Source organism: Bombus vosnesenskii, unplaced genomic scaffold (genome assembly GCF_011952255.1).
Source record: "Bombus vosnesenskii isolate JDL3184/JDL3185 unplaced genomic scaffold, Bvos_JDL3184-5_v1.1 scf7180000015037, whole genome shotgun sequence".
NCBI classification, from domain to species: domain Eukaryota; kingdom Metazoa; phylum Arthropoda; class Insecta; order Hymenoptera; family Apidae; genus Bombus; species Bombus vosnesenskii.
In genome coordinates this window covers 1-12,097 of record NW_022883789.1, presented here as the reverse complement: position 1 = coordinate 12,097, position 12,097 = coordinate 1, and the positions used below count along the sequence as shown (strand labels likewise).

Here is a 12,097-nt window from a genome sequence, read left to right as displayed (position 1 = left end):
TTGACATCTTTGGAATTACAACGATTCGATACACATTTTAACGTTTTAAACGTTTTAACGTTTAACATTCTAACATTCAGTTAGAACTTTGTATTGATTAGAGATATTGTAACGACCAGAAATATCGATACATATATCAATACTTTTACCTCGAAATTCGTAGATTCGTACTCTTCATTGTCCATACAAATTGTGTCATATATGTCCAAACCAAATTTAATTTACGTGCATTAACGTTTTCAAATCCATTTTTTATTTTCAAAGAACATCATATTTGTACTGGGTATTGCCAGTAAGTATCATGAAGAGACGAAACGAGTATCTCGAGTTAAGTATTGTTTAAAATAGTATATAGACATCTAGATATAACATTCAATGATTTTTCCCTCACTTATTGTAAATTATTGATATTGTAAAATTATAATTGTAAAATTATATAGTAAATGATATTGTAAAATTAAATAGTAAATTCACACGATGTTCAAATAATTCGAAATAACGATAGACCAAAAGCTGTTTAAACGAGACACAAGAATTAATCGTGCATTTTATTAAAAAGTTAAGTACGAATAAAAGAAAGAAAATTTTCGAACTTTTTTCGAAAGAACATACATTTATTATACAACATACATACATTTATTATATATTGTGTTCTTTCAAACACAATAATACCTTCCATAAAGGAGCACAGCTCAGATGAGACTTTTTATAGTTAAACTTTTAACGTACTCATAGAAACGAAATTTTTTTTTTAAATAGAACTGTTACATTTTACGACACGTATAACATCGAACATTTACCAACATAGCGATGCCAGCGTACATATATATATACTGGTGTACTGGTCATCTTTTTTCCACACGTTTTTAGCTTTTTAGCTGTTTGTGAATGGGCGCCTAATCAGCCAATCAGAAATGGCCGGTATTCTATGAATCCTTTTCTTCAATGCTCGAAGAGCTGGATATTTATCCAAAGCTGGTGCCCCAAACATATACTCGTAATTTTCAAGGGCCGCTGCAAATACGAAGTCCGCCCATGTCGTCTGAAAAAAGGTTTGTATACATTTATTTTGTACCTCCTCTATTAAACAATTTTTTAATTTACCTTGAAAAATGTGAAAAATCGAACTCTTAACTAAAGATCACTAGCTTTTTAGGAAGAATTTGGATTTTTATTTTATTGTCAGAATTTAATGGATAATTTTAGAAACTTCAACCTTTGGAGGTATTTGTTAATTAAAAATGACAAAACTGGTATTATGTAAAAAAGAGTAATCAATCAATGTCGAATGGAAATTAGACAGTTCTATAAAAATAATCCTTCTCACGATTCCATAACTTCATAGCTTAATTAAATACAATTCTTCGGCGATATAATTACAAATACATTTACAGGAATTGTGTAATATGATAAATATCTCGTTAAAGAAATTGAAATCGTAAACTCTAGATTCTAGTATTCTTTCACTTTCATGTTTCCTATGAGCCCTTCAATCGCTAAATATTTTGCAATGAAACACGTATTATTAAACATCATAATCATACTAAATTAATTTAATGTGACTATTTATTATTATTATATAATAACACAATGATGAAAGAAATAAACTGGTCAAGTAATCTAAGGAACGATAATACGTATCTATGTCAGTGACAGTGAGAAAAATTCAGATATCTGTACTTAAGTGATTACACTTATAAGTATCATTATATATTATATAAATATGATATTTCGAATGGTATCATTTATCACTCATTAAACAAGAGTGTCATATCCAGAGAAATGATCTTACATATCTTAATCTTTGCTTTGATTACGATAGTAATAATTTTTATCAAACTTGATGAGGAAGATACATGAATAATTATCTAAAAGCTGAAAATCTTGGCAAATTCATTTGTACATAAACTAACAGGAGTGAATTTTAAAGATACACTCTGCTCTCAACAATTAAAGCTGTCTTGTCGCAACAAAGTTTCAATAATTTTTTATGGACAACATGGCCCAGTTTGCACAAAGACTAAAAATTTTAACATTAAATTTGGATAAAAAATCTTACGGTAGAAGGAATGATATATCCTTTATTTTTGCCAATAATCTGGTCGAATTTAGTCAAGTAAAATGGTATTGTTTCGTTCAAAAGTTGATTCTTCCTCGCTTCCTTCTTTTCAGGATTCTCCTCCATGCGATAGTAGCAGATATCTGAAACGTATATGAAACCAACCGTTACGTTCATTTGTGTTTTTCCCCCAAACGAAGAGAAAATAAGTTGTGAAAGATGGAGTAGCCTCTCATAGTTCCTACAATTTTTTCATTCTCTTTGCTTTCTTCAATATTGCCTCAACAAGTTCCTGTGGTTCACGATACTTGAAATATATACAATGTTACCAGCGTGGAAATTGTCTTGGAAACTTGGAAAATCTTTCAAGAGGAACAACATTGCTAACTGAGATTCGAGAAAGGAAATGTAAGTAAATCCTTGCTTCTACGTAGAGCTTTTTTATTTACTTCTGACGAGGAAAGTACTGTTATTAAAATTTGATTAAAAGTACCAAGAATGTCGAGATATAAACAACCATTTGTGGAAAGGTCAGGAGAAGCAGAATTATCGAATAAACGTTACATAACTCTTAGTGATTAAGTAAGAGAAGAGTAACGAGAAAAAAGTCTTTTATCTAGGTCTTAATAAAGTATACTATATTTATCTCCATATCAAGAATAACAACAAGATATAAACAGTCTTCTAGAAATTGAGTAAATATTACATAATTACATCTTGAGCAATATTTTGCGTCTTAGCTTTTGCTTAATCATTATGATAATCTTAAATATCTGTAAATTCTTCACAGACTCTTTGCATCTTCTATACAGGTATCTTATGATCATGTGATAACACACAGGAAGAAAAAATAGAGGAAAAAACAGCGTAAAAAAAAGTTGCGTAGGAGTATCGTCGCACTACATCATTCGACAATTGATGCACGTCATGGCGATCGTCACGGCTTAAAGCAGGCCATCAAAAACACGTTTGTTATCGTACGGAAAAATCTGCGACGTTCCAGCTGTTCAGGTGCATCGAATTGTGAATCATCGGTGGTACGAAGCAAGGCGAGGGGCGTAAATAGAGAAAGAAGAGAAGAGAAGAATTCGCATAAATGATAAAATATAATCGTTCGTTCCTCGTCGATGGCGGATGGATGGCTTTAATCGTGGACGATATCGATACGATTATATTTTATACATTTGAAACAAATATAAAAGACGAGCAAAACCAGAGATACGATCGTTATGATATTATTCAATCGGTAGCCTATTTACCTCGTTTTTTGTTCACCTTCTCTGTCTAGTAATAATTTTTCGATTCGACTGACGTGACGTTACGTTGGCGGTGTAGAAACACGATTTTAAACACCTGCGGATAGTTGCATGAGTTTCGAGCGATTCCATTCCCTTCGATTTATATTTATGCGATCAACGCGCGGATCGTTAACGCATTATGCAGACAGCAGATGTTACGTAATCACACATATCGTAATTGGAAATTAGTAACGTTATCGCGTACCAGGATCTTCCTGTCTTTGATCATCGAGTAACACTTCGTTGTCCTCGCTCCTTCCGCGGATAACCAGCGTTTATCATATAGAGACAGGGATTTGCAAAGAATAAAAGTTGTAGAACGTTGAAAGGCGTTGAGAGAAACGTGATGTTATCCCGTTATTCGTTAACGCAACGCAGTTAAAAAAAATCCCGTAGGAAGATTACGATAATAGATAACCTGAGTCGAGTGTTTGTCGGGGGATCTAAAAGATTCTTTCGAGTTGAGCGTCTGAGATTGCAGAGAAGAAAATTTGGAACCCATCGAATTCGTGATGTCGATAGAAATCTTCAGTTGGAATCGTTGTATCATAACGTAGTCTGCTTATTGTCGATAAGACTTTACTAAACTAAAAGTGACTACTGAAAGTTTCTATCCTCTAAATTCTATCTACGATTCTATAATCTAAAAACTGACTTTTGCAAACAAACTGTAACATTCGCTTAACGGAAAGACATACGTATCTTGTTTGTACTCGTCTTTTCACAATGAATTCTTGAACGTCTGTCTCTGTGGTGAGACAAATGCAAAGTCATCTCATCAGTTACTCACCTTGCTTCAAATCTCCAAGAGTATCGACGAGCTCGTCGCATATCATCGCATCCCATTCGTCCTTTCCCATTAGATCGTACTTCCTCGCCAAGTATCGCGCCACAGCGTTACTCTGCGCTACCGGTTTCCCGTCTATCTCCAGCACAGGCAGCTTTTTATAAGGCATTGCTAAGAACAAACATGGCTCATATGAACACTGTGTAGAGGGAAACGATCGATAGGAAATCACAACACAGCTTCCGAGGCCGTTGCGTTCTTGTGAATAGATGAATCGAAATCATTTCGGTTTTAATCAACATGACCTAGTAAAGAAATACAGAAATGTCTTCTTTCTCCTTTTTTTCTTTTCTTACGATTACGATGGACAGGGTATCGCGTGTTTTTGACTGTTGGGAAGAACCTAAAGTTTTTAAAATCAAGGATAAAAGATAATACCAGACACGGAAAAAATATTAGAAAATGTACACGGTTCTTGTAATGAAAATTGAAATGCAAGGAATATAAATCGAATGTCTCTTGCGAACGTAATTTTGTGTTTTACACCGACAGGATTGATTTACAGACTTACGTTGATTTTTTGTTTCTCTATCTGCAAGCGACATATAAGATTATATCGAAGACTATGCTGCGTAAAACTTTTATTATACTATTTACGATAGAAATGTCGCAACGGAAGATCGAATTTTATGTCTGCTTTGTTCTTTCGACTTTTTAGCTATGTTCTTGTTCATTTCCGAACTGATTTCAATTTTTTATCCTTTTTTTCCGACAAGTCCTAAAAAGTTTTTAAATTAACGAGAAACGTAGAAGTATTTTTGTATTCCTATTTTAAGTCACCTATTTACGGTTTTCTCAAAATATTCGAAATGCTTCGATTCATTGAAAACAATAAAGATTGCAACACAAAAATTCGAGAATCGTAAGTGAATTAAGTTGGTATTCGATAAACACGATATTACGGAAGCAAGACTTAATGAAAAGTTCGACTTTATTCCGTATGAAATTTTACTTTAAGTAAGTTTAGCCTGCACGTGAAACGAAAGTTTTATATACAGAAAAGTTTGAGTAAATGGCAGATATCTGAGAGTTGAACGATGAAAGTAAAAATCGATTCTTCACGCTTACAATCCTTGTATTCAGGCCAGAGTTCTTCGGGGATCCTCTCGTCGGTATACTCGATGCCAGTATATGCAAATATGTACCGTATATGTTCGGCACGACCACGGGCATTGAAGTAGATTAGTTTGTAGGTATGTTCGTCGCTCATTTTCCTTGCTCTGTCAACTTATCGAGAAAAATGTTACAATTAACTCGTGTAATTAACAGACTGTGTGCGTGTTTGTGTGTATAGAGAACAATTTATTTATAGATGGAATAATTCGTATAATACGCAAAATAAATCATTTAGAAGGCTGGAATATATGTTTTTGAAACAATTAATTATGTCGAAAAATATTTCAAACGAGATATAATTATGAAAAAAATAATAATTAAATGTATGTAAATGTATGTAATAATAGTTAAATGTATGTAAATGTAATAATTAAATGTAATTAGTTGTGAAAAAAATAATAATAAAAAATAAATAAATGTAAAAAAAGAATTAAATGTAATTAGTTTCTTTTTACGCACGCGATATTATTGGCGATATATGAAGGTCAACTTTATTTTTTTAAATAGATATATTTATACATATATTTATAGATATAAATACATATATTATATAGATATAATAGTATATATAATATATATAATAATATATATGTCGAGTCTGAATCTCCGAGTCCGAGCTCGAGGCGCCCTCCCGGTGAGGGCTCGCGGGAGGTAGCGGTTCTGCGTTGAAGTTCTCCATCGTCCGGTCGCGCGTGGGGTACCTTTATTGTCGATAGTTACACTAGTGACGAGGGCCTCAGGCTTGATAACGAATCCGTGACCAACGGGAGGACAGGTTCCCTTGCTCTTGTCACGTCGATTAGGGGTAATTTCACGTTCCGCACGCAAGGTGAGAAATTCGTACTTAAATTTTGATTGTTATTAGAAGATTTATTGAACACTGACAGAGTAACGATACAGAATGGTCAAACAGCACAGAAAAGAATGTCTCGCAACGACTCGAGAGGTACTTTTTTTTATCAAGGACCCGGCTCCTGTGGAGGGGTTATCGCTGGATGCCGGTCACATAGGGTTTCTATTACTGCTTAGCCATCATTTTGCTGGCCAAGGTATGTGAGACATAACTATCCTTTTGTTGCGTTCTCACGACCACCGTGACATTCCCCCCTCCTTAGCTTCGCTTTGCTCCGCTAAAGCGTAAGGCTCTGGTGGGTCTTCTAAGTTGAATGATCCCCTCATCTTCGTCTTCGGTGATATTTTGGAAGATGGCCGTCCTTGGTACTGTTGATGTTTGATCGATCCTGTTTACGCGAGCGGTAGGGCAGTGTATTTTGATACGTACATTTTTAGGAAATGATCGGCGTAGACATTCGAAAAGTTTACATTTGTACATTACATATATTGTTCCTAGTCCTAGGGCTATGATTCTTAATATTTGTAGTGTGGATATGCCATATTCCTTCAATGAATTTATGCGTCGCTCAAATTGCAGGGTACTGATTTGTGTTTGTAATGTGTCGAGGTTGGCTTTATATTGGTTAAAATTGTGTGTTACTTTTGGAGCTGTTTCTAATATTTTCTCTAATATTGGAACATCTGTTTCTTCGAAGCTGTATATGCTATTCTTAAATTTGGTTTCGTAAGAGATATTTTTATGTGATCCTCCTATTTTCATAATATTATGATCGTATGTGATTATGCACCCGGTTTTACTGCTAATTAAGCTTGGTTGTCTAATTTCTAGGATTTTATGTGTCTTACATAACACGTCGATTTGTACATTTTTCGCAGGAATAATAATATAATGGTTTTCCGTCTGCAAAGGTACGAACGTCAATTCTTCCAGCTTGAAGACAGCAGTCGGGCAAGTTTTGACCGTCTGTCGATTAGTAATTAATTCTGATCTGCATTCAGGTGAATTGATTCTATTGTGACTCGGTTGAGTTCTTTTACAAATGTGGATGATTGCCGTTCGTTTACAATATTTGTTTAAGTAGTGACTATCGACAAAGGTGTATTGTTCTGAGTCGGTTAGTATCAAATCAGTTTCTATTACAGGCGCAATGAATACAGAGTTTTGTTTGGAAGGTATCGGGTAAATTTTAGTTATTTTCCATTCATTGTTTTCCAAAAGCGGCACAGTTATTGTATATATAAGTTTGTTATCTCTTATCCATACCTTTAGTTTGCTTAGATCTAGAATTAGTTGAAAGTTTTGAACTGAAGGTTCGATATGGTTAGTCATAAAGTTTTGTCTCGTTATTTGGTCAAGTGTTTTTAAGAATTGTTCAGGTTCTATAACTTGTGGGTTTATGATTCCTTGTTTCCCTAACATAACAGTGTTAAAAATTTCGTCGATGTTTATATGGAGTTCTGATATGGTAGATTCGGTTTGAATTAATAGGGAAACTAATATTTCGTTTTTTTCATTGTGGTTTTCAATCTTGTGTATATCGTTGGCTAAGTTTTCAAGTTGATTTGTTTTGGTATTGTCTAGCACGCGTTTGATGAGTGCGGTTTGGTTACTAAGAATTGTTTCTATTTTATTGTTGGAATCAAATAATGTATCGATGTTCTTGTTAATGAGTTCTAAATCGTTTTCGTCGATAGTTCCGAATAAAGTTTTGGATACTGAGCCTATGACATTGAGCAATCCGTGTTTGCTTTTATAACGCAATAATAATTTGAGTTGCCGAGTCAGGTTTTGAAGATTTCTGTACTTAAATTTTAGGCTACTTATTTCTAGTGTGTAAGCGCAAGGTGGTTTACATTGACGGTCTATTAAATCTATTACGCGTTGTAATCTATTAACTTGGTCAATTGGATCGTTAAGGCCTACTATAAGGGTGATATCTATTTGTTCGTTGTACAGATAGCAATTGTCAATGTGTTCCAGGAATATGTTGGCGTAATTCAATGGTTTTACTTCTAGATCGCTTCTAATGTACTCGAGTGTTATGATGATCCATATTATGGTCTTCTTCCTGAAAGATAGGGTTTTAGCCTGTTACCGTGGATTCTTTGCGTGTGACCGTTGGAATATTCGATAAGATAGGTGGGTGGATTGGATGAGAGGATTTCTGCAGGTCCTAGCCATTCGTGGTCTAGCTTGTTAGTCTTGTGGTCGTTATGTACCCATACTTTATCTTTTACTCGGAATATCGTCTGTGTTTTAATAATTTTCCGCATTTGATCCCTCTGGTATCGCGTTTTGTTAGATTCAGTAACTCGTCTTGCTTTAGCTATATAGGCGTTGTGTCGATTTTTCCAGAGGTTAAACAATTGTTCTCTGGTTAGGCTAGGAGTGGTTGATATTGAGGATGGCATGTTAGCTTGTCGTCCAAATGTTAATTCGAATGGGATATGTCCAGTCGTCTCGTGTACTGAAGTATTATATCCCATGCATATTAATTTTAAGTTTTCATCCCAGTCGTTCTGTCGGTCGGTCGTACAAGTTCGAATAAGGTCCTTTACTACGGCATGCGTTCGTTCAAGGGATCCGTTAGATTGTGGATGGAAAGAAGTGGTTTTTATGTGTCGGATTTTGAAAGCCCTTTCAAATGTGTCCATCAATTTACATACGAAATTTCGTCCCATGTCCGTCAGAATACTTTTTGGTGCGGAAAATATGTACACATAGTGATCCAAAAGTTCGTTAATGATTGAGTTGGCTGTTTGGTCTTTTAAGGGTATGAGGATGAGATATTTGGTTAATTGATCTTGGATAGACAGGATAAACTGATTGCCCCGTTTGGTTTTGGTGAGAGGTCCGAATATGTCCATTGCGATTTTGTCATTAGGATTAAGGGGTGTGTCAGTTATCATAGGTTGTTCCTTGGCCCTGATACGATTTAGCTTTTCTCGTTGGCAGGTTTCGCAGTTTTGTATGAATTCTGTAACGTCTTGTTCTAGGTTTGTCCAGTGATGGTGCTCTTGTATTCGTTTCACGGTGCGGTGTATACCTAAGTGTCCTACTAATTCGTTATGATTTTCGCGTAGTATCGTTTGTTTTTGTTCGTTATCGTAGTCTACTGGCGGATCTTGTCCAAATATTAATTTAATTTGAGGGAATCTAGTTGTTAGAAACCTTAGCATGAGTTGAATATTTACCTTTTCTAACGTGCTGAAGCTATTGTCGTTTATTCCTATTTGTAAGCGTCCGGTTCGGTGTTTAATAAAGTGTTTGGTTAATTGACGCAACCAATGCTGTTCGTTAAAGTCTCCCAGTTCGGTCTTTGTAATTTGTTTAAAGTGTGGTCTGTTAGGTTTTTGAGTTATCGGAGCTGGGGTGATATTGATTTTCCAGTCTATATACTCGTCATAATAGTCCGGGTTTTCTACATTGGGTTGGATTTCTTCATTAGTGATAGGATACAATCGGGATAGAGCATCTGCAGCTGTATTTTCTTTTCCTTTTTTGTATTCGATTTCATAATCGTACTCCTCGAGTCTCAAACGCCATCGCATGAGTCTCGATGAGGGGTCTTTAACATTCTTTAGCCATTTCAAGGCTTGATGATCACTTTGAATTTTAAATTTTCTACCAAGTAGGTATTGTCTTAGTCTTTTGATTGACCATACTATTGCTAATAACTCTTTCTCGGTTGTGGAGTAATTCTTTTCAGGATGGTTCAAAGTTCGGGATATATAACAGCATGGATGTCCGTCTTGGGAGAGTATCGCTCCTAACCCTTCGTTACTTGCGTCTGTTGTTAATGTGAATGTTTTGTCAAAGTCTGGATATTGTAGTACAGGGGCTTCGCAGAGTTTTTATTTTAGTGTGTCAAATGCAAGTTGTTGTCTATCGGTCCAATAGAATGGAGTGTCCTTTTTTGTGAGATCTGTCAATGGTTTTGCGATTTTAGAAAAATTACGTATAAATTTTCTATAATATCCAACGAGTCCTAAGAATGATTTTATGTGGGTCGCGGTCTTTGGTGTTTTAAAGTCTTTCACGGCTTGAATCTTTTTGGGATTAGGTTTTACTCCTTCCTTTGTTACTACGTGTCCTAAGTATTCTAATTCCGGTTTCAAAAATTCGCATTTGTCCGGTTGTATTTTTAATCCTAAATTTTGTAGTCTGTCTAGTATAATGGCTAGATTTCGGTTATGTTCTTGGATGGTGCTCCCGAATATTATAATGTCATCCAGGTATACGAAACAGTTATTTCCTATTAACCCCCGTAGCGCGGTATCCATCATACGTTGAAACGTCGCCGGTGCGTTTTTAAGGCCGAAGGGCATGCGATTATAGTGGAAGTGACCTTGTGGGGTTGAGAATGCAGTATATTTTTTGGAATTTTGCTCCATAGGTATCTGGTGAAATCCTGACGAGAGGTCTAGGGCCGAGAAAAATTTAGCTTTGCCTAAGTGCTCGAGTATTTCGTCCGAATTTGGTAAAGGATACGCGTCTTGGTCTGTTTGCTCGTTTAATTTTCTAAAATCTATAACGATTCTCCATTTTTGTTTGCCTGATGCATCTAATTTTTTTGGAACTACCCAAATTGGTGCGTTATATGGACTGTCCGATGGTTCTATGATTTGTTTGTCTAACATGTCGTTGATTTGAGTCTCAATTTCCTTTTTATGACATTCGGGCGGTCTATAAGATTTGATGTTTATAGGTTTGTCTGTCTTGAGTGTGATTGTATGTTCTGTCAGGTTGGTACATGGTAATGAGTCTGTTTCCATATTAAAAACGTCTAAGTAATTGATGAGGATTTTCTCAAGGGGTTATCGAAGTTCTGGATCAATATGTTTGGTACGTATTATTTGTGCGAATTTATTAATTTGGTTTAGTTTATCGGGTTTCTCTATTTCGTTTGTAATGTGACAAATTTGCTTACCAGTGTTGATGAAACATACTGTTGTGGGCTTTCCTTCGATGTATTGGGCTGAGATTAGAGTTTCGCCTGGTTTTATCTTGCTATCGGTTTCCTGGAATGGTAATATAATTTCGTCTAAGGTTAGTTTATTGTTAGTGACGCTGTATTGATACTTTGTAAGGAATGGGAGTCCGATTATTCCATCTTCGATTAGGGGAAAGTTGTTAGGGACTACGTAGAATTGATGATTTTTCTTGAGCATGGTTGTTACACCGGGCGCCTCTCTGCCTGGCCCAGGTCACACACCGCGGGCCAGACGGACACCAGATGTCCGCTCTTCCGTACGGCGTACCCTCAATAGCCTTAAGCATCCGTCATAAACCCGAGTCACTTGCCTGCTAAGGTCCTTCAAACAAACATCTGTTTCCGAGGAATTTCTCGAGACTATTGTCTACCACGGCTTAACTAAGGAAAGTTGGTTTTTCGCACGTACGCTGCAACTGTCCTCCCACTAACCACTTTCTCTCGAGGGCGGTTGAGACCCTTCGTTTAACCAATTAGAAGCGAAGCCTATTCCCTCACTCTCCTAAATAACATCGGCACCAACAAATCCGATGGTCCCGTGCGCTAGACACACCCATCCTTAGCTTTCCTCCGACACATCATCGTCTCCCAAGACGGTACTGATTTTACATCCTTCGAACGGTCAACATCCTTCGAGCGGGTAGACACACCCGCAGATCAGTCACTCATTCATCTCGTACATACGCACCAGTGTAACTGCCTTCGTTATAAGTTGTGGAATAAACGGTGAAATATAACTTACTATACTGTGTCATATTCAGTCAACCACCTCTGTTATCTTAACCGAAACAGGGGAACGACTACTTCGCAGCGTCGATTCACCGAATCGTAGCGAGAATTTACGCCTCTCGCTGACGCGTTTTCCTCGCGACCGCGTCTCTCCGCGAACGGTCGTAACATTTGGTCCTTCGAGTCGGATCATCAGTGG

At 36.3% G+C, this 12,097-nt stretch overlaps 2 protein-coding genes across 2 annotated transcripts; both read right to left on the bottom strand.

Annotated features, from left to right (window-relative positions):
- LOC117240872 (glutathione S-transferase-like) lies at nt 1–2,256 on the bottom strand. The gene is made up of 2 exons (XM_033506886.1): nt 2,060–2,256; nt 1–1,042 (listed from the first exon to the last, which is right to left on the bottom strand). Exons 1-2 carry the CDS (start codon nt 2,234–2,236, stop codon nt 875–877), a joined length of 345 nt encoding a protein of 114 aa, XP_033362777.1. The 5' UTR covers nt 2,237–2,256; the 3' UTR covers nt 1–874.
- Nucleotides 2,257–2,675: 419 nt separating this feature from the next.
- On the bottom strand, nt 2,676–5,414 carry LOC117240871 (hematopoietic prostaglandin D synthase-like). Its single transcript, XM_033506885.1, has 3 exons — nt 5,273–5,414; nt 4,148–4,315; nt 2,676–2,743 (listed from the first exon to the last, which is right to left on the bottom strand). The coding sequence occupies exons 1-3, from the start codon at nt 5,412–5,414 to the stop codon at nt 2,676–2,678; spliced, it is 378 nt and encodes a 125-aa protein (XP_033362776.1).
- Between the last annotated feature and the right edge of the window lie 6,683 nt (nt 5,415–12,097).

Bases quoted from the DNA above. Each gene is read 5' to 3' on its own strand.
- LOC117240872 (XM_033506886.1), bottom strand. From the start codon at position 2,236: ATGAACGTAACGGTTGGTTTCATATACGTTTCAGATATCTGCTACTAT. The intron at 1,043-2,059 runs GTAAGATTTTTT...ACCTTTTTTCAG, and splicing joins GATATATCATTCCTTCTACC to ACGACATGGGCGGACTTCGT.
- LOC117240871 (XM_033506885.1), bottom strand. From the start codon at position 5,414: ATGAGCGACGAACATACCTACAAACTAATCTACTTCAATGCCCGTGGT. The intron at 4,316-5,272 runs GTAAGCGTGAAG...GTTTGTTCTTAG, and splicing joins CTGGCCTGAATACAAGGATT to CAATGCCTTATAAAAAGCTG. The intron at 2,744-4,147 runs GTGAGTAACTGA...CTCAATTTCTAG, and splicing joins TCTTGGAGATTTGAAGCAAG to AAGACTGTTTATATCTTGTT.